At 41.8% G+C, this 20590-nt stretch overlaps 1 protein-coding gene across 2 annotated transcripts in view; it reads right to left on the reverse strand.

The window, feature by feature from the left end:
• ITPKA (inositol-trisphosphate 3-kinase A) overlaps positions 1–20590 on the reverse strand; it is a 37325-nt gene that overhangs the window by 7615 nt on the left and 9120 nt on the right. For both annotated transcript variants that reach the window (XM_072338296.1, XM_072338297.1), the window contains exons 2-4: positions 7359–7455; positions 5320–5533; positions 3473–3677 (exon numbers count right to left, since the gene is read on the reverse strand). In XM_072338296.1, the coding sequence (XP_072194397.1) occupies positions 3473–3677; positions 5320–5533; positions 7359–7455 (516 nt within the window). The remainder of the gene's footprint in view (positions 1–3472; positions 3678–5319; positions 5534–7358; positions 7456–20590) is intronic.

A 20590-nucleotide genomic window follows, 5' to 3' on the forward strand; every position in this document is an offset into this window, starting at 1 on the left:
AATGGTACTGAATTTTCAGATCTGTCATGCAATGAAGTAACTGAACAGCAAAGCCATGCTGAAGAACCTCTCACCAACCAGATGTTTGAGAAGAAGAAACAGAACTTCATTTCAAGGCCACAGGCCAGATACCAGTATAGTACATCAGCCTGAGGAGATTGTAAGTTATGCAAAAGAAGCAGCAGTGACAGCGAGGAGCCATCTGATCTGAGGTATGATAAAACATAGGTAGAAGACATCAGAATGAACTCCAAATTTCTCTCTCTTCTCTGGAGTATGGTTAATTTAGAAATAATCTCTCCCCATGCCCTACATCCCACAACAAAGTCTGCAAGAGCTGCTGCTTTCTCTTCTTTCTTTACTTTAAATCTGGACATACTAGTGGCTTGCATCCTTGTTATTTAGAAATACTCTTATGGTTTTATTCCTTTGCAGTGTTTGATGGGAAACATAACTGCTGCCTGTCTTTTTCTGCTGTAAGCTATCCCAAAGGACTGCTAAAAGAATGGTACCGAAGGAAAGTAACTTCTGAAACCACAGAGAGATTCACTGACAGAACAGGAAATGAGAAGCCCTGATTCTCAGCCCCACACATAACTCTGCAAAACTATTAGCTTAGCTTGAAGAGATGACATTTGCAAGTCAAGACTTCATACAGTCCCTTTGGGAGGGGGACTGAATCTCATTTGTAGTGAGCCCCTTAGCAAAAGAGCTTATATGAATTCATTTTATTTCTGCTCCTTACTCCAGCAGCCAAAAAGCAGGAATGCTTTTGAACAACCAAGCCTAACACATCTGCTAACCTAATTCCTGGAGTTATCAAAATACTCGGGGAAAAAAAAATCAAAACCTCTTTTTCCCCCATCAATAACATGCTGACATCACTGATGATCCTTGTGGGCTTTCCTCTCAAAATGGGGATTTGTGAAGCATGGCATTGCTCCCCTAAAAATATACAAAATGGGACTTACAGTTCAGCTACAGTGAAGCAGATCGGGGAATACTGACTAGCTGTATGGCTTGAAAAACTTCTACCACCCCTTTTCCACATAAAAAGCAGACGAATAATGCCCACCTACATCCCTGATAACAGCACAGAAAGACCGAAGAACAGGAAATTCACTGGAGTACTCCACAGCATTTCTTGTGCTTAAAAAAAGGATGATTTGTGTCCTTTTTTGCACAGCCACAGCACTGTCTCAACAGAGGGAAATATCATGCAGTCTGTGTGCCATACTGCTCCTTCCCACATCTGACAACCAGCCAAATCACAGAGAACAAGCCAGGAGGTTACTGGGGCTCCCCTATACTCCCCTAGTTCAGTCACTCTTCAGGACTTAACACACATCTGTAAGTCTTTTACACTGACCAAAGGTATTCCCAAAAACATACACAAAAAGTCTTGAGATTATCTGGGTTTCTGATCCCATTAGAGAGAGCATAAATGGACTTAAAGTGGCATAGGAATGAAACAGGTAACTTGGATAACATCATTATACAGCTGAAAGGTAAGACAGAAATTATGCTGGCAGGATTAGAGCCAGACCATCTACCATGCAGACAGTTCCTGCATGAGAATGCCTGTGTCTAACAGCCAGGAGTGGGTGGCAGAGCATACAGGGGGCCAAGCACAGCATGAGCTGGAAGGACTAGTTCCTGTGGCACAGCAGGAGGATCTGTGAATAAGGAAGGGAAAAGACAACCCGTGGAAGAGGAGAAGACTGGAATGGTTAAAGAGCCTCTGTTCATGTGAGTCACACTCTTTCATTCTTTTCCCTATGTGCTAGAACTACGAAACAGATGCAAAATCCAAGTAATAATTGAAAGCACCAAAATATACTTACGTTAAATGTATATGCTGACAAAAGCACAATCGTGCTCTGATGAACATCCTGAAATCACATAGGCTAACTAAGCCTGCTAATCTCTTCATGCCCCTCATCACAGGCTTCAGCTAGCAAGTGCAGGGTGCAGGGCATTTGAGCTGCTCTCACCAAGCGCTATGTTGCTACAGGTACACAATTATCAACACCCAAGCAAACTAATTTAAAGCTAGCTGTGACAGAGCCAGTGTTAGAATTATAGAACGGTTTGGGTTAAAAGGGACCTTCAAGACCATCTCATTCCAAACCCCCTGCTGTGGGCAGGGACACCTCCCTCTAGACCTGGTTGCTCAAAGCCCCATCCAGCCTGGCTTTGAATGCTTCCAGGGAGGAGGCATCCACAGCCTCACTGGACAACCTGTTCCAGTGTCTCACCATATTCACAATAAAGAATTTCTTCCTAATGTCTTCCTACCTAGTGTAAATCTACCCTCTTCCAGTTTAAAGCCATTTCCCCTCATTCTGTCACTACATGCCCTTATAAAAGGACCCTCCCCAACTTTCCTGTGGCCCCCCTTAGGTACTGGAAGGTCACTCTAAGGTCTCCCTGGAGCCTTAGCATTTGAGTTACTTAGTGAGGTTGGTGATACTCTAAGTGTAGGTCCTAAGGGTTTCTGGATAGTTATCTGATTTTGCTATGAGGCACAAGAAATAATTAATAGATAGGAAAGAAAACTGCAAGGATTCCGAGGTAAAGTAAAGTACTGTCCTAGAAATGGTACAGGGACACAAACTCATGCATCAAGAACAGCAGAAGGATTGTACTGATTTTATCATTGTATTTTTGGGCTCTATTCTAGCTTCATCTATACTGGATACTGTCATGTTCCTAGAAGTAAATAGATGTTTCCTCTGTCCTAAGAATATATAGCTATATGGGGGCCAGCATCTTCTCACATGTAACTGGTGATAGGACTAGAGGGAAGGGCCTCAAGTTGCATCAGGGGAGATTCGGGTTGGACATATGGAAATACTACTTTTCCAAAAGAGTGGTCAGGTGCTGGAATGGGCTGCCCAGGGAAGTGGTGGAGTCACTGACTCTGGGGGTGTTCAAGGAACATGTAGATGTTGTACTGAGGGACACAGTTTAGTGGGAAATACTGGCAATAGGTGTGTGGTTGGACTGGATGATCTTGGAAGTCTTTTCCAGCCTTGGTGACTCTATGATTCTAATGCTTTTAACTTGTTTTGCAAATAAGCATAACTGGAACAAAAATTCTTTTCTGTGATTTAAATAGAATATAATTGTGTATAAATTAATAAATAAATAAATAAAAGTGTTGGAGAGAAGCAGCTATTTCACCAGTTAATTCCTCCTTACATTTTCTTTGTATCTATGCTGTGTACCTGCTTGGCTCCTTCTTGCAACACCTCTGTGGTTGAACCAAGCATGGCTGATACACAGCTGCTGCTTAACTTACTTGACCCAACTGTTATAATTGCAACTTATGCTTTAAAGCAACAGTACATTGAACTCCATGGATATAATTAATGCATTTTCACATAATCCATTAGAAAACCTGGTTAATTTGATTAATTAACAAATCAAAGTTCAGTCTAAATTGAACAGGCAGTAGCAGAATTATTACCTTAATCCCTTCAATCCTAAAGCCCAGGTTGGCACTAGAGCTGATTGTTTCCCTCCACTGCATGTATCGGGGCTTGGTGACAGCATGCTGAGCGTTCTCTTCAGCTGTGGGAGCAAGAGGATCCACTTCAATCATTTTCTTGTACATGTCTTTACGCAGCTTTGGTTTCTCACGGGCTTTAGTCAGCTCTTCTTCCAGGTATGTCCTGCAAAGACATCACATCCCAACAAAGCTGCAAGGACTTCCCAACTTTATTTTTACAACTTCAGTTGGCCAGGAAAGCATTATCATTACCTCAATTTTGCATGTGCCAAAAGCAAAGCATGAACTAACGACCATACATGCTTATTTAGTGAAACTACAGCAGGAATCAAGATTTATCTTGTTCACTTCTTGTTCTGACCATACCTTTACCGTACAATTACATGTTATTCTTATGTCTTGCTTACAAGAATACGAGAAAGCTGAATTCCTGTTTTGCCATGACATACAACTATATTTTCAGAGGACAGTTAAGAGAGATCACTTGCAATGAAATCAAAAGCAAAGGGGCCTGCTGAAGTCTTACTGGCTACTCTCTCCTTGAAAAAAACTTCACTTATGCATTTTTTCAGGCCTCAAAAAGCAAATAAGGTTTTACACAATGTTTTATAGAGTAAAAGACATAAACACTCTTCAAATAGTAATGAGCTAGAGCACATTATCTGAGGAACTGCAGCTCCAAGCCAGAAGAAGTAACTAAGAAAGGGAAGACAACACTTCTACGCTTTACTCTTATCACTCACTCTTGGCAGCCACTAAAAAGGTGCTATCCCATGTTCTCTGCATTCCACTGGACCCTAAAACCTGTCCCTCTCCACAAGCTTGCACTTTGTCAGGTGCCTGGAATGTATATTCTTAATCACACTGTAAAATAAGCTTGACTGTTGTTTAAGAGATGCTGTCACTCATTACCTGAGTGTCAACTACTGTGAACACAACATGTATTACTGCCAATCCTTCTTCGCTTTGTTCTGGGCATACCAGAGCAACTCTCATTTAGCAGACAGTTCACTTAAGATTCTCCATCTATTTGAAAAGGCTTGTCTCACTCCCACAAATTGCATATTCCATTTATCACATAACCAAGCATCTGAGTTGGCACCAAAAAGATTACTATAACAGTTTCTGCCTCTCTGTATTGTTACTTGAGGCCTTCAACAGGTTCTGTATCTATTTGTTATGCTTAGATAACTTATTTGAGGTTTTCTCCTAAATCATACACAAGTCAAGGAAAACAGAAAAAGAAAAGAAAGTGAGAATCTGAAGAACAAGGTGATAACATCACACAGATGTCAGAGTGGGGAAAAGTCGGTCCTGGGCAGACAGTCAACACTTCTCCACAGAGAAGATCAATATCACTGAAGACTCATTCAAGCTTTAGAAATGGACTTTTGAATTGGTACTCAGTCATTCATGCTTGGAGATGGGAATTTTACACTTCATAGGGTTTTTTTGAATCACTGCATAGGCAAAGATTAAATGAATTGGCAGACAGTGAATGATGTCAGGCCATCGCAGAGAAACTTTGCTCTATATCACCACTGAAAAAGATCTTGATGTGGGTCACGTTTAGTCTACAGATCACTCAGTTTCCAGAACCCATGTGCAATCAGGCACCAATGGGACACAGACTCCTTAGGCTGCCCAAGGCAACTGTCAAACCAACAACAGGTTGTCTGGACTGAATCCCAAAACTTCAGAACTGTTACCAAGCACCTCCAACACAAAGCACCAGTATATTATCCCTCCCCTTGCCTCCCGCAAATGCATTTAGGTTAGAAAACACATTCTCTTTCGTGTCTCACCTGATCCCCATCTTACAGTCCATCACACACGGCCCTTCAAAATCAGTAAGCAAGTCATCCAGCTGAATGTAGGTCTCTCCATCTCTCTCCACTACACCATGGAAGCAAGGGACGCAGGCTCGTAGAGGGTCTTTCATTAATCGCTCAAAACATTCCTTTTCATTCTCTGAGAAGCGTTTGAGAATCTTACCACTATCAGCTGCCTTGAAACTCCCTAAAAAGAAAATCAAACACATGCTGTTTGCCTGACCTGCAAAAGGGAAAACCATATTCCCCCACTACTCCAGCCTCATCTACCTCATCAGCATGACACCAGAAAGACTGTCCCCAAATGAGAAAAGATAACATGCCCCTCATAAAAGTTAAACACCCAGAGCAAACACGGTTGTTGGCAGTGAAAATCCATTTGGATGCATTCCCACACCAGAATTTATAGCTTTAAGGAATGCAGCTGCTCCAGACTGTTTCTGTTTTATCCATACTAAACTCTTTGTTAGGATATTAAACATCACTATACTTACTAAAATGTACAAGAAGAAACCACAAGCTACAATTCCTCAACACTCTGATGGCCTCTTTTAAAGCTGCATAACACTGTCAGCATTGGCTTTGTCCTTAATCCCCACATATGGTATACCTGCTGAGTGTGTACATTCCAGAGCGGCACAGTCCACCAGCGATCAGGAAGCTGAGCACTGCCCTTTCTACACGCACAGCCTGTGACTGCACATGCACGTACACCCAGGTACTGTGCCTGCCCTGGGGAGCCCTCCTAATCTGCAGGTACAACCTGCAGCACAATTGTTTTCACAGCCACGGGTCTGAATGGTATCCAGTACAAATGAAAGAGTGTGCATAGGCCAAAATAAGCAGTCATTACACTCCAGCTGTGGAATTTGCAGCCTGTCAATAACATCTGAGAAAAGTACACGTTTCATTCACAAGTACTCTTTATTTAATCTTCACAACAGAAAATAGGCCCTAAAGTAGGATCCTCATTAAACCTGTGCACTATATTTTTATTGCAGATGGAGCTTTCAGTCATTGCAATCTGGTTCCTTGTTGACAAATTCTGACACCAGCACTGGCTCATTACAAGGGCTAGGGTGACGATGGCACAAGTTTTAGTTTAGAAAAAACTTGTCCTATTGCAGAAGAACAGCTGCAAAAAATGATGGACTAAATGCAATCACAGAAAACTATCAAAAGCAAACAGAAACGGTATCTCTCCCAATTAACTTTGGTAACCTCTCAACCTTCTTCTACCCTACGCAAGCACTCGGAAGGGTTATGATTACACAAAGTTCAGTGCAACACTCCACAGAGATCAAGCCAACCCCAGACACACTGTGATAGAAAGCACAGTAAGACAGGGTCATTTTGGCACTGTGTGATACAGGTCAGTACTCCACTACGCAAATGCAGCTACTCCATTTCGAGGACTAAATAGATGTCTCTGCACAGCCTTGAAGTGCACTACATTAATGCATTAACATACAAGCGCTGGTTTGAGTACTGCATTAAAGCACGATGCAGTGTAGGCGCCTGCCCACGTGTGTACTAATAAACCCCATACTAGCACATAGGGAACAAGGGCTGCATAAAAATTAAATGAAGCGTAAGAGAAGCAAACCTGTTGACTTCTCCTTACTGGTGTTTTTTTTTCTGTTTGTTTGTTTGTTTTAAGCTTATAAATGAAAGTAATCCTATACTGGGGGCACACCAACTAATTTCTACTGACACAAAATTAGAATTAGCTGATTGAGCTGCTATATGCATAATGAATAACAACAATCCCCACTACGCAAACACCTGGCCACCAGATCAACAATCACCATATTTGCTTTCCTCTCAAGGGCTTACTTCATGCCAAGAGTTTGGGGTTGGTACCAGAAAACCTGTCCTTGTCAAGGCTGGGGTGTGCAAGGGCAAGGACAGCAATGCTTCCAGCTAGGGAAGTAACATATTGGCTACTCAGTCAGTAAACATGATCTCATACCACATTCCAGAGACAAAAACATTGAAAATACTCATCTCACCTGTATGCCCAGCCAGCTGCACCCATGAGTAGCGTTTCTTGAAGGGGCTTATCACTGGTAAGTTAACCATGGTTTTAATTGTATGCCATGCCTTTCTCTGAAATGCAAAGAAAAGAAATATTAAATCAGGCAAAATATGAAGTCCTGACATATAATAAACCTACCATACAGCTTCAAGCACACTGAATTGCTCTTCCATGATTTGTAAGCACTCAAAGGTAGAAACATAAAACACTGCAGTAATCTCTAGAAAAACACACTTGTAAAATAACAGACATACATAGTCAAATATAATGCTCTATCATCCATAAGAAAGCTGTCTGTAAAAAATAAGAGTCATGCTGCACTCCACTGGCCTGTTCTGAGCCACACCTGGCCCTCTCTCTGCATCTGAGTCATGCAGAGAGCAGACGCTGAAACTACACTTACGCATGTTTAAGTTTCCATGAGACATGAATACGAGCTGTTTGCCACTGTCAGCAATATTTCCTTTCCCAGAGGCTTTCAACATCACGTCACGATTAACAGCTTTCACCAAGTCAACAAGTGAGTCTCATCGTATTAGGTGCATAGAACACGCATCACCAATCAGGCTCACAGTTCACTCAGTGCCCCCGTAGCACACATTGCCAGAGTGCTGTACAACTTATTCCAGGTCACGGATTTTCTCACTGGCTCCTCTCTTTCCCTATCTAGTTACTTTTTAACAAAGCTGGTCACTGCTCTGGCCACCTTGGCTGTCCCCCAGGGCAGCTGTCTGGATCCAGCGTCAGGCAGGCAGGGAAACAGAGCAGCTGGTCACAAACAGCAGCTGAGTGCTCCATCACAAAGGTGGAAAGGTGGAGGAATAAAAAAAACAACAACACAGAGCGGAACAGAGTTTCACGCTTTGGGACTAAAACCCTGGCAAGTTAGAACCACAGCCCTCTAGCTAGTACATTACATGCTGAGGAATCCTAAAGTGCACCACAAACAAGGAAGGCAGGCTCATTTCTTCAATCACTAGGATGTGACACCATGCTGGAGGAAAAAACCAAAGCTTGTAACAGCATGTACTGGCTATGCACAACAAAATACAAGTGCAAAGCATAAAGTAAAACTGCAAGTAATGAAACACAGGCAAAGTGTAGCTCTCCAGGTCACACTCTGACCTGGCCACCCTTCCCAGATTTGTTCCGTGATAGCAGTATTGGTCATTGTGTGGGGGTAAAACTGGGTGACTGCCTTACCACGTATCAGGAGGATGTGTGAACTCACAGATGCAAGTAGTATTGCTTCTTGGGATTTATTTTTCCTCAGGGAAGTTTTAAGTTATGCTGCAACTTGAACTAACAAAATATAATCTCCATACAGGAGCACTTTTTCTGAAATATGATTGCTTTCCTATTTAACTTAACTTGGATTTGAAAGCAGCTCAAGCTGATGTCACTCTTGGTTTGAGCCAAGCTTCCCATGCAGCAGCAATACTTTCATAAACATACCATGCTAGCAAGAGGAAACGTTCAAAGAAAGTTGTGGATGTTAGAGAATTATGAAGACTCGGATGTACTTGCTGAAACTCCACAGATGTCACTAGCTCCAGTTAAGGTACAGCTTAATAAATCCCTACAGCAGGTTTATACGCCCCTGCAGTATCATACTCCATATTATTTGCCTTAGATCATTCCAGATCGCTACTGTGCACTGCTAGGCAGCAGCACTGCTGTAGCACAGGGCTAACTGCAGTGTAGTGAGAATGAAAGATATGTGCACAGCACCTATAAGTGGCCCAAGCCTCCTTCTGGAGGAAAGAGCAATGTAAACATTGTTATTCAAGCAGAAGAGATTCAAAATGATTTCTGTGTAGCCTATTTAGCAGATAGAAGACCTTCTGTCTTCCTCAGTTTCTGCTGCAGACAAACAGGACCCAAAGTTATTCACAGAACAAGCAGAAGTAAACACCATTCTGAGTTGAAATAATCCCTCTGAATGCAACTTCTGCCTAAACTGAAGTTTCTGAAGATTCCGAGCTAGTTTTCAGGTTTGTACTGCTGGCTCCACACCCCACAATCAGAAGTCAGTAGCATTCTCTATCCCTTCTATAAAGATCCTATGCTCATCATGATGTCCCACTCCTAACATACTGTATCATGTCTCCCAATGATGTGTCATACTGCTATATCCAGAAGAGATGAGAAGCACAGGTTTCCAAGGAATGCATGTCAGCTGTCAATGCAACACCACACTCTAGTGGATTTCCCACCTCCTCCCTCCCACCCAGCCCTCAAAAGCTGCAGCTTTTATTTGTGCTGTGGGTGTGAAGGAGAGACAATGGGCCAAATCCAACTTCAGCTCAAGTGAAATTTGACTTCTTAGGTTATAGCTGCCTGGGATGAATATGTTTAAGGTACTCACGCAATACAAAGTGCTGACAATTTTTTATTTATTTATTTTATATCTACTCATTACCCTTTTTCCCCTAAAACAAGGAAAGCAGGAGACTGGAACTAAGTGGGAAAAGATCACTTTCAGCTTCATATCAGTGGGGCATGCTGTCCCAGGCAGTGGTTCAGCAAATGTACTTTTCCCCACTGCAACTTTCAATCTCCAACCCCACTCAACTGAAGATGCAAACAGGGCTGCAGGCTGTTGGAGCAGTGGCGTGAGTGGGAAGATGAAAACTTTGTGTGCCTGCTGTAGGAGGAATCTTTCTCACATCTATTTCTAAAGCAAGATCGTCCTCTTTGTTAGTGATGATATGTGTTTTTCAAATCACTGCCTCATGCTGCAATCGCAGCAAGGACTGATGCCATTGCCCATGTGTATTTGCAGTCCTTATCTCCCTCAGTCCCCTTTCTTCTACATTTCTGCTCTGTTTTCCTTGATCTTCTACTTTGGCTGGATTTCTCTAGGCCTTATTTCTTCTAGATTCCCAGACAGTGTTCTATGCTACTTACATATGTACAGGGAAAGTTTAGATCCATATATGAGGATAGTCTGAATGCCTCAAGATCAATGTATTTAAGAGTTTTCCAATAAGAAAAAAAAGCATTCCAAAAGGCAAAGGAGCAAAATGTTAACATTCTTAGATTCAGCACATAAGTTACTCAGTGTGAACTGTATATGGATGTGTTCGTTACATGTACACACACACTAAAAGATGCTACAATGAAAGATGTGGGATGCTAAAGAGGACAACAGCTAATATTCTGCTAAGGAGCATGTGACAGGTTGTGCCACTAGAACAGTAGCTAGGTAGCAAAAGAGCAAAAATGCTGTGGAAGAGAATGGAAGAACCAATCCCTGCAACAAAACCACAAGGCATTCAAAGGACTGTGGCTTCGTGCCTGACATTGATTTACGCTATTATGTGGACTGCTCTTTTGAATCACTGAATCTGAAGCAGAGCACTGAAGCATAGATGTATACACTGGGATGATGAAGTTTTCCAGACCATTCAAAACTAGAGTTCACTGTTGCCATCTCACCTATCCCATTAAGAATCAGAATCAAAGATGAACAGCAACTCTGAGCCACTGATTCCTGGGGGCACAGCTTCCCCCAGGTCTCTTGTTATGATGAGAGCACAGCTTCATACATTACTACTATGCAGTAGCACAGCCATCGTGATTCTGCCTCAGTACACCAGTAGGATATGGCTGAGCAAAACCCACTATGCTTCCTGGGAGCAGGCTCATTCATTCTGAGGGATTTTGGATCAGGTCTGAGCACCCACAAGAGTTAATCTGCTTCCCTGAAATCCTCCCACTATTTCAGGAAAAGGGCTATAACATCCTAATAGCTAAGCTCACTGAACAGGGAAGTGGAGTCTGATGAGGGTATTCCTTTAACTGTAAAGGGAGTGTCTTGGTCTTTTTTCTTGATGCTGTTTCAGAGGCTCTATAGAACAACTCAAATCTCTCACTGAGTATATAACAAATATCCCAGGGGCAGATCTATTCTAACCTGAAGGTGACAGAGACTTTATTTTTCCATCAAACACGTTCAAATTTCCCTTACTTAAAGGGAAAACAAAAATAAACGTCTCGGTTCTGCCAACAGTTACCACACATGTAACTATATAACCTGAGGCAAGCACTGACAAGCAGGTAAACAGGAATTTGCAGAACAGGGTCCTAATTGAAACAAATAAAATGTATAAATACCAATTACATCTAAAATAATGGGGATGGGAGGGTAGGGGGAAGGGAAGGTTTAAAAAATAAAATAAAATCCATCAGCCGTAATAATCCTAGTAAGTTATTTGAAGCTGCAGTGAGTTAAAGAACAGAAATAAACTGAAACAGAAAATTAACAGGGTCCCTAAGTTCATTTTTCTATTATCAGCAAGGCAGAGTAGTAGTTTCTTGCCTGAGCTGGTAGATTTTCATGGAAATTGTGCTTAACAGTAGTTAACAATAACCTCTGCAACCTTTTTCCAGGACAATTTCAGTAGTTTCTTTACCTAAGATCCTGCTGCCTTTTTTCTCTGCTCTAGTACAAAGCCTACGCAAGCCTACAAAGAGCTATTATGACAGCAAGAAACAAAAAGATAGTGAGAAATTTCATTATAATTTTTTCTTAAAAGGCTATAAAGACAGAGTACTTAACCGTCAGTTATCATCCTCTACCATTCTCTTAAAGTCTTTGCATCATTTAACTTAAATTCTGCAGCTCTGGGACATGGGGGCTGAAATGTGATCTGTATTGTGGGTGCCACTGCCTACACAGTGTCTCACCAACACCTAGATGGAAAAAGGATCATCCACAGGGACTTCAAAGGAATATATAAAACTATAATCTTCAGCAGGCTGCCACACATTTCCAAGTAATCCTCTAAGATCCATGCATTGAAATCACAAAAGCACTAAGCAAGATGTTGTCTGGCAGTCCCAGCCAACTCAGCACAAACCAGCAAGCTTGACAAGCGTGTGAGGTAACTGATGGGCGCTGGTCTCTTAAAGGACAGAGTAACCAAAATAGCAGTGACTGGAAAAAGCAACACCTGAGAATGCATCAGCCGAAACTGCCTTCTAGACAGTGGGCCCTGTGCCGAAAGGAAGTGCTGCTAAGCAGGGTGTCAGTCCTGAGTTCCCTGTGTACCTTATTATTCGTTCCCAGTGGCTCACCTTTCCTCCATGATTTTCTTTTCCATTACTTCTCGGGTCACATGTTAGGACCCTATTACTTTGAGTCACATAACAAATCATCACAAAGTCAATATGACTACACAGAGCTCTCTGAAGTACCCATGTGAACAAGTGGTAGACTAGTCCCACAAAAATCTCTTGTTAAAGATCTGTTCCCTCTGAGCTCAGTGTTTCAGAAATGGTTTCACTTACATAACTATATATATTTACTTAAAAACTTAGGGGTTTAAAGCTTTTAAGTTAATGATCTACAAAATCCTTTACTGTTCTGCTCCCCTTAGTTTATTAAAACTGAAGTTTGCTCAAAAGCTAGTTTGTTTCTTCATGCTGTTTCACCCAACTACTCCATTCAATTTGGAAAATGAAATTAATGCATTCCACTTTGTTTCCAGTATTGTTTGCCACTATCTGCAGTGGTTTCCACCTGATACATTGGAGTAGCTTGTATACAAAGAGCTTGCAATAGTTCCAATGCTACTAGCCATATTATTTCAATAAACTAAAGCTAGCCTGACATGCAGTTATCATCTGACTCACTGCAGCACTACCTGCTATTGCCATACAACACTTTATGAAATCTGAGTGGACAACAATCAAGATAGTTACTAGTCTAGTTCATTACCCTTTCCTTAGACACGCTTCCCGTGAGAATGTAATCAATAACTACAGTTCCATAATAACAACCTAAAAAAGATTACACTTTAACAACGAATCGCAATATTGTACCAAGACAAGTCATCAGCAGCATAACCCCCCACAAACCAATGAGATTGCCCCAGGTGCAGCTTCACAGCTGCCAACATCAAAGGCTGAGGAACTCCACTGCTACAAGTGTGAGGCTCTGGGGCAGCCAACCGTGTAGTTTCATTCCATGGAGTGATCTGGGGATTTGAATGATAACTTATCTAAAAAAAAACAAAAGTAAGTAATGAAAGCTACTGAGGCAACAGGAGATCATTACAGCTGCAGAACTTGTCTCCTGAGGGATCCTGGTTTTGATTTCTTTCAGTTCAAGGCTTGGTATAACTGTATTTGCAGACATGAAGAGGCAGGAAGCTGACTCGGTCAGATTCAGATCCTGAAGCAATGAATGCTTTCATGCTTAACAGAAGCAACTAATAACTATTCTTGCTTTTTTGTTTGTTTGTTTGTTTTAATGCTATATACAGATATGCACACTTGAAAATACCTAAAGCATTTAGCAAAAGCATTTCACTGCAGTCTATCAGAATTTCGTTACTACTTGCTGCTATCATCCAGTCCATAAAAACTCCTAGGCTTGGGATCAGGTAGCACTTGAAGAAAAAAATTAGAAGACCTATCAAGGCATCACACTGCAACAGACAAGTCGAGGAGTATCTGTAATTTTTCCTTATTTGCTGGAAGAACACCAGTTCAATACCCAAAGTCTGTGCAGGGAATTCAGGTGCAAGCTTTGCCCATAACTTTAAAAAAACAAACAAACAAACAAAACAAAAAACAATGTCCTCAATCAATAAAGCTGGTTCAACCATATGTGACATTTGGTTTCTATGTTCAGCAGCTAGTTTCTATGCTTTTGCCCCTTATTAAAGGTTTCTGGAGTCCTCAAACTAAGGAGGTTCTTGCTGCCAAGTCTACTACCCACTTGTCTGAATCAGACATGAATCACGAATCAAGACAAAGATCTCAATGGGTGGGAGGTGAAAGAGCAAGCCAACAAGAAGAATGCTTCCCAAGCAAGTCCAGACAGGAAGGTATAAGTAAACACACAAACGATTAAAACTAAGTTTGAGTGCACCACTTGATTTAGCTCTCAGGATGGGGTTAGGCTTTTACAGCACATGACTTAGCCCTGCATTTACTATGGTTCACCTTTTCTTGTCACTGTGCTATGATCAGGTTTCTGATGCACACAATAAACACTACTCTGCACAGCACCCCCAGATGCAAACATTCATCACCAGGCAGATGGGTATTTAGGTCTGAATACAAAAAGTTGCTCAGTGGTAACACACACCACAGCTTGCCCAGCTCAGAGTCCAGAGCTCTAAGTGCATACTTGGAAAAGTCCATGCCCTGAGCTGATAAGCAACGGTGTCATCTGTTCTTCAGACTGTCAAATGCATGATGCAAACCAACATCAACTGATAATTTGTCCAAATCACTGCAGCTGGCCTTCTGTCATGGCAGTTGTGTTACTTCAAATGCTGTCAACGTACACTTCAGGAACATCATCTAGAATGCTGTTACTCTTCTTAAGGAAATCACAGAACAATCTCCACACACCAAACTCCTCGGGAGCCTTGACCACCCTCGTATCCCTTTTAGTCAGCACAACCCACAAGAAACTAACACGTGCTCTCTCACACACAGCAGAGCTTCCCGCAGCATCTGAGTGCCAACTGGAGCTAGGAGACCGATGATCAACAGCAAGGGAGAACACACAATCCTCAAGAAGAATGGCAGTCTGCATGCTACACGAGCAACTTCCTGATTACCACTTCTAGACAGGCTGCCAGGCAAAGTGTGACTACACCTTCATCTCTGCTTCTTTCACTACCCAGCCTCCAAAGCTCTGAAAAGCAACGCTCAGCCTGTATGCAGCCCTTGACACTTCCGGTTTTGCACTCAACCATGGGTAATGGGTAATGGCCACAGCTGCTCAAAGCAGCACTTGGCAGGTGTATCCTCCAACTGCAAGGTTTTCATTTCCTGTTTGTACCACAGGCAAGATGGGCTGAGCTAATTCTTCAGAGTCATGAGAAACAGTTAATGCAATAAGCAGAAACAAAGCTGCAAGACAGAAGCCTCAGGTTCCTGCATTTTGTCCTCTGTCATGCCTCACCATGTATTATGCAGTGAGGTACATATGTTCTCTGGCTTGCTACCCTGCAGGATACTCGGTAAGCTTGTTTGATATTTGTTATCTCTGGACTAAAGAAAAAAGTGAAAGCAAGAGAACTTATTGGACAGTACCATATCACTGAATTACCTGGAAAATTACATACAACCCACTTCACAGCTGGATTCTGCCTCTAAATCCAGGAGCGGCCCCCTCCAAATCAGAAAGCAGTGCAACACAGTGAAAGCATTGCTTGCCATTCTGCAAACAGCACCAGGAGCCACAGTCAGTTGATTATTCCATAGCAATTGCGTTTTGCTTCTGTTCATTAACTAAGATTATCTACTGTCTGTGTGTCCCTCCCAGGCCAAAAGCCAAAGGAATTAGATGGGTTTTGTTTGCTTTATCACAGGCACTTTGTAGAAGCCTATTTTTAAGGGGCAATATCATTAGCTGAAATAATAAAATGTAAACATTTGCTGTTCTGAGGGATGAGATTACCACGGCCATTATCTCCACCTCCACAGTCTGTGCTTTGCTCTGAAAGACATTGGTTCTCCAACAGGACAGAGCTCTGCCACCTCTCCCTGCTGGGTGAAACTGAATGAGAGATGTTCTGTTAGAACATCAGTTTTCCTGGAGACTGAAATGTTATTCAAGAAGTACATGGAAATCTCCTCACTATAGGAAAGTTCATTTGCTTTCAGAGAAGACATTTGCAATTTATCTAAGCTGTCCATCACCCAGAATAATTTTGTGGTAAATCAAATGTCACTTTGACAGATGGTGTGGCAGAAGGAAATAAATCTTTCTTAACCTCCAAAACAACTGTAGTTTGATTCCTCAGAAGCCTTCTATGCCAGTTAGGCAACTTGAGAATTCTTTGACCATCCTCCATTAATCCTCTTCTAGTTATGGGCCACTGATTGACATCAGTCATGAGACAAGGACATTTGAAAAACCATACTCTTTAGATTACAAGAGAAAAAAAAAAAAAAAAAAAAAAAAAAAAAAAAAAAGGAGCTTAACATCCTATTATAGAGGACACTTAATTATCAGTTCCCAAATATTCATCTGTTTGGAATTCTTTAAACTCAAATACATCCACACATCTTTATACACAGACCAAGACATCCAGCTTAAAACATAAGCGCAATTTGTCAAGGCATAGAAAACTCTCATTTGTGAACTGTGTACAACCTCAAATCCCAAAGTACTACAAGTGCCAATCAGGTACGGTTTCTGTGTAACATCAAGACAGACTGCATTCGAGCAAGAAGCCAGGAAATAACTTCAAAAGCTAATCTCCAGCAGCTGAGCGCCAGGCACTTGGGAAGGAAACTGAGCACACATTTCATCCCATTTTGCAGGCTTACTTAGACACACAGCTCTAGCCTGCACATCCAGCCTAGGCTCACCACCAGTTTATCACCTCAGTAATTCAATATCCACAGAATAAACTCTAGTTTGAATAAACAGGAAAGATGGGAACCTTCTATTACAGTTTCTCACTCACCACTAAACACACTGGCCACAATTTTGCAGTTGGTCTGATAGTAACAATTTGCCTTCTAACAACTGGTCAAAGACTACTCCCTTCTTTACCCTAAAAGCTTGGCTTAGTGAACACATCCTGTGATGTTTCCATGCTACTGTATGTCCTCATACGTGGGCCAGAGAAGCCATATTCCATACACATTTGAGATTCTGCCTTATGGGAATTAGCGATATATGCGGGTCTTAACACTCTAATTATGGAAGAGTATTGCACTATAGCTTTTTCTCCTATAGGAAACAGAGAGCACAAGGACAGCCAGTTGTTATCCATGTCTACTGGAATGAACGCAAGTTAATGGCTTTAATTTCCAACAAAAATAAGACATTCCAGTGAGATACCAGACAAGAGCTTTCCAGGGGCATCAGCAAAAACAACCTTCAACAAGGGAAACTCAAACTGCCTTGACATATAGTAAGCCACCATCATCTAGTGTAGTCATGGAGAACCAAAATAGAACTGGGTTGATCCCACTGTCAGTGAACTGCAATACTTTTAAAGGAATTCTAGCCACAGGCACCAAGAAAGTTAATTATCAATGGTGGAGAGATACTTATGTCCTGCAGAACACCAAATAAAGATAACCTGACCCTTCTCCCTGCTTTACTTCCATGTCCCAAAAGACTCTGGTGCATTTGTTACAGAAACATTAAGTCCCTCACACCAAGATTCATTTACAAATCAAGATTTGCAGAACTGTATGCATGCATGCTCACATACAGTTGTGCTAGCCAGAGAGCATCGTGGTCTAGTGGGCAGTGCCAGTGGCAAGTGAATGATAGAACTGGATTATCTTAGAGATCTTTTCCAACCTTAATGATTCTATGCTTACACAGAAAGGCATTTATGAGAGACATTTATTTTTTCAAGTGTGTTTAAACCCAACTTCTTGCTTTCCTACCATGGTAATTCAGCTTATAGTATCCTGAAGCGTCAGACATTCATTTGCAAAAGATAAAACTGCCATTTCACTATGGCATCTTAGTGCAGAGGCATGCCCTTCCTCTGCTGTAGCCCCAACAACTATAATAGCTGTATTTCAGAACACTGCTGAATGATGTAAGTAATTAATGCTTGTAAACTATATTATAGGCACTCAAATAAGGCATGTGAGACTCAAGTAAGAAGCTGCACAGTGTTAAGTGAAAAGTATTATTAGAGCCTAAAAATACGTCATGTTAAAACAGATCAGACGCACTGGTAACAGTTTACCATCTGCTCCTCTAATCACAAGACAAAGTCCAGTACTCCTTCCTCTCCTCCTTTGCTGCCTTCAAACTCACACTTCCATTTTCCTCTAAAGAGTCATAAACCGTCGCCGCTTCTCCTATCATATACTCCACTGTTCAAACAGGCCCACCCTTTGGAATGGAATGCAACTGTCAACATGCGATAGGACACTGTTACTCAGCGGGGTGCGGTATTTACCTAGGAGAAAACTACATCTTTCAGTGACTACTTCAGTAACTGAGCTTAATCACAGTAACTGCGAGATTATTCCAAACCACTGAGTTGAAATAAGTTTTTGAATACACAAACAAAAAAAAAAAAGCCACCTTCCTATTTGGGTTTGCATGAAAACATGAGTCCAGTGTTATAGAAAAGATAGGAGCCCATGTGAGAACAACACAGAATCTGGTGAAGGTGGGGAGCAAGAAGGCCTTCTGGGTCACAAGATAGTTGCTTGTTTTTGGAGCAAACCTAAGACTAGTGAAACTCTTACTACCCCCAGTCAGCACGGGAAATATGTAAAGAATCTGGGGAAGAGGATGACTTCACCTTGAGAAAAACTACGGGATCAAAAGAATTTCTGTCAACAGAAGAGCACAAGGCAAGTTGAATTCCTCCTCCGTACCAGTAGCGGGTAGTCCCAGCAGACAAGGGATTATTTAAAATTTTAATTTCCATAGCGTAGCCTTAAGAAAAGGAGTTGAATTCAGACCTTACATAAGCAGCAGTGACTCAAGACTGAAACAAGGCATCTGAGTACTGAAGACTTGTGGGTGTCTGAACAATAGCGCTGTACACAGTACATTTCCTCTGCCCTGAAGGTAAACAAATGCATTCACAATGAAGATCCAGGAGAGCCCACCTACTTTAGAAGTACAGACATCAACTGCCAATTATTGAGGAACTAACAACAAAATAAACAGCCTAGATTATATATAGACCATTTATCTACCCAAAATTTAAGAGGCACAAAAATCCAACCCATAAACCTTAAGAATTCCATACTGTTGGTCCCTAGAAACAGAATTGCGAGCTATGGTCCTCTATCTTGCACAGCCACCTGCACTGGCCTCCTGAAATCTGGAAGCAGCAGCAGCTTCTGTGCCAGACTGAACACAGGTGCAGAACCTGAGAATAACCAACATCAGCACAAGCAACACAGTGCTATTAGCACGGGACGTCCTCTCTCCTTGATCTCACTGCTGGAGGAAGTCAGATGCATATTCTCTTTGGTCTTACTATAAACTTCAGGGAAAATAAGACATGAAGCTGTTACAGGAGCCTGATTATTGCTGAAATTCACACAGATGGTCAGGGCAAAAGTCTCCAGAGTGCCAGCTCCTCATAGCATATTTAAAATACAGCTTCCTAACTGTTTCTGCTGAGTGCTTTTGGTAGTCATGGTGGTATGAAAAGCACATGATAGACATAAGCCCCTAGAAGTCAGGAAGTCTCACCTTAAAAATCCCTCATAGGACTTCAAAAATGGCAGGATCTGGTCACAAGGGCCTTGTGATTTAATTATTTTGTCTATCTAGATCAGTACAAGGAAGGCAAAAACACCGCTTATCTGAATTCCACAGAACAAGATTTTACAGACCATATTCAGTTATCAGTCCAAAATTCTGACACTCAGCATTCTGTGCTACAAGAAGTGAAAGCTGGAGCGTAGGAAGGTTTCCTAGTTTCTTCAGATTACATTCTCCTCTGTGCAACGCTGACCCTTTGTGGAGCCAGCATTGCTGTTCCTACAGAACATGCATGGGTGGGAAGGGCTGGGGAAGGAGCTCACAGCAAGCAGAGCTTATCATGATTAGAACATTCAGGTCAAGTGCACATAGCCAACAACCCACTCAAACCCCACAAAAAGATAACGAACAGCCAATCTGCATACACGAACACCGTTCACACAGATTTTATCCTACCACTGCACCATGTGAGCATACAGTGATAGTGAACACACAGAGATCACCTTTTAACTTCTGCTCTAACTCTGCCTCATTCAGAAGAAGGGTCTCAAAACCCAGATTTCCTGTGTTTCTAAAGCACAAGACTCTGCTTTAGTATGCCTTATTCTCCTGAGAATTGCTCTAATTTATATGCAAAGGGGAAAAAAAAAAAACACAAAAAACCAACACAACACCACCAGTTTGCTTCAGCCTGAACATTTCCCACCAAAAAAAAGTTCAGTTGTTTCCAACACCAAAAAAAAGGATACTTTTTGATCACACCACTGATGAATCCTGTGAGAACTTTGTTCACCTTGAATCTTGAGGAAGAGAATTAAAGTCCAGCAAGAGGAAAGCATTCCAAGTAAGAGCAAGCCACTGGAAAAGCAAAAGCCAACTTGCCTAAACCTAACAAACTGTAAAACCTCAGCTTTATTTGCACTAGTTACCTGTTAGACTTGGGAAATTATATCTGTGAAAACTGTGGGTACAGCACACAGAAGGGACTGATGGAGCTCAACTGTGAAGACTCCTCAGAAACAGTG

The sequence above is a fragment of the Excalfactoria chinensis genome, chromosome 5 (genome assembly GCF_039878825.1).
Source record: "Excalfactoria chinensis isolate bCotChi1 chromosome 5, bCotChi1.hap2, whole genome shotgun sequence".
In the NCBI taxonomy this organism is placed as follows: Eukaryota; Metazoa; Chordata; class Aves; order Galliformes; family Phasianidae; genus Excalfactoria; species Excalfactoria chinensis.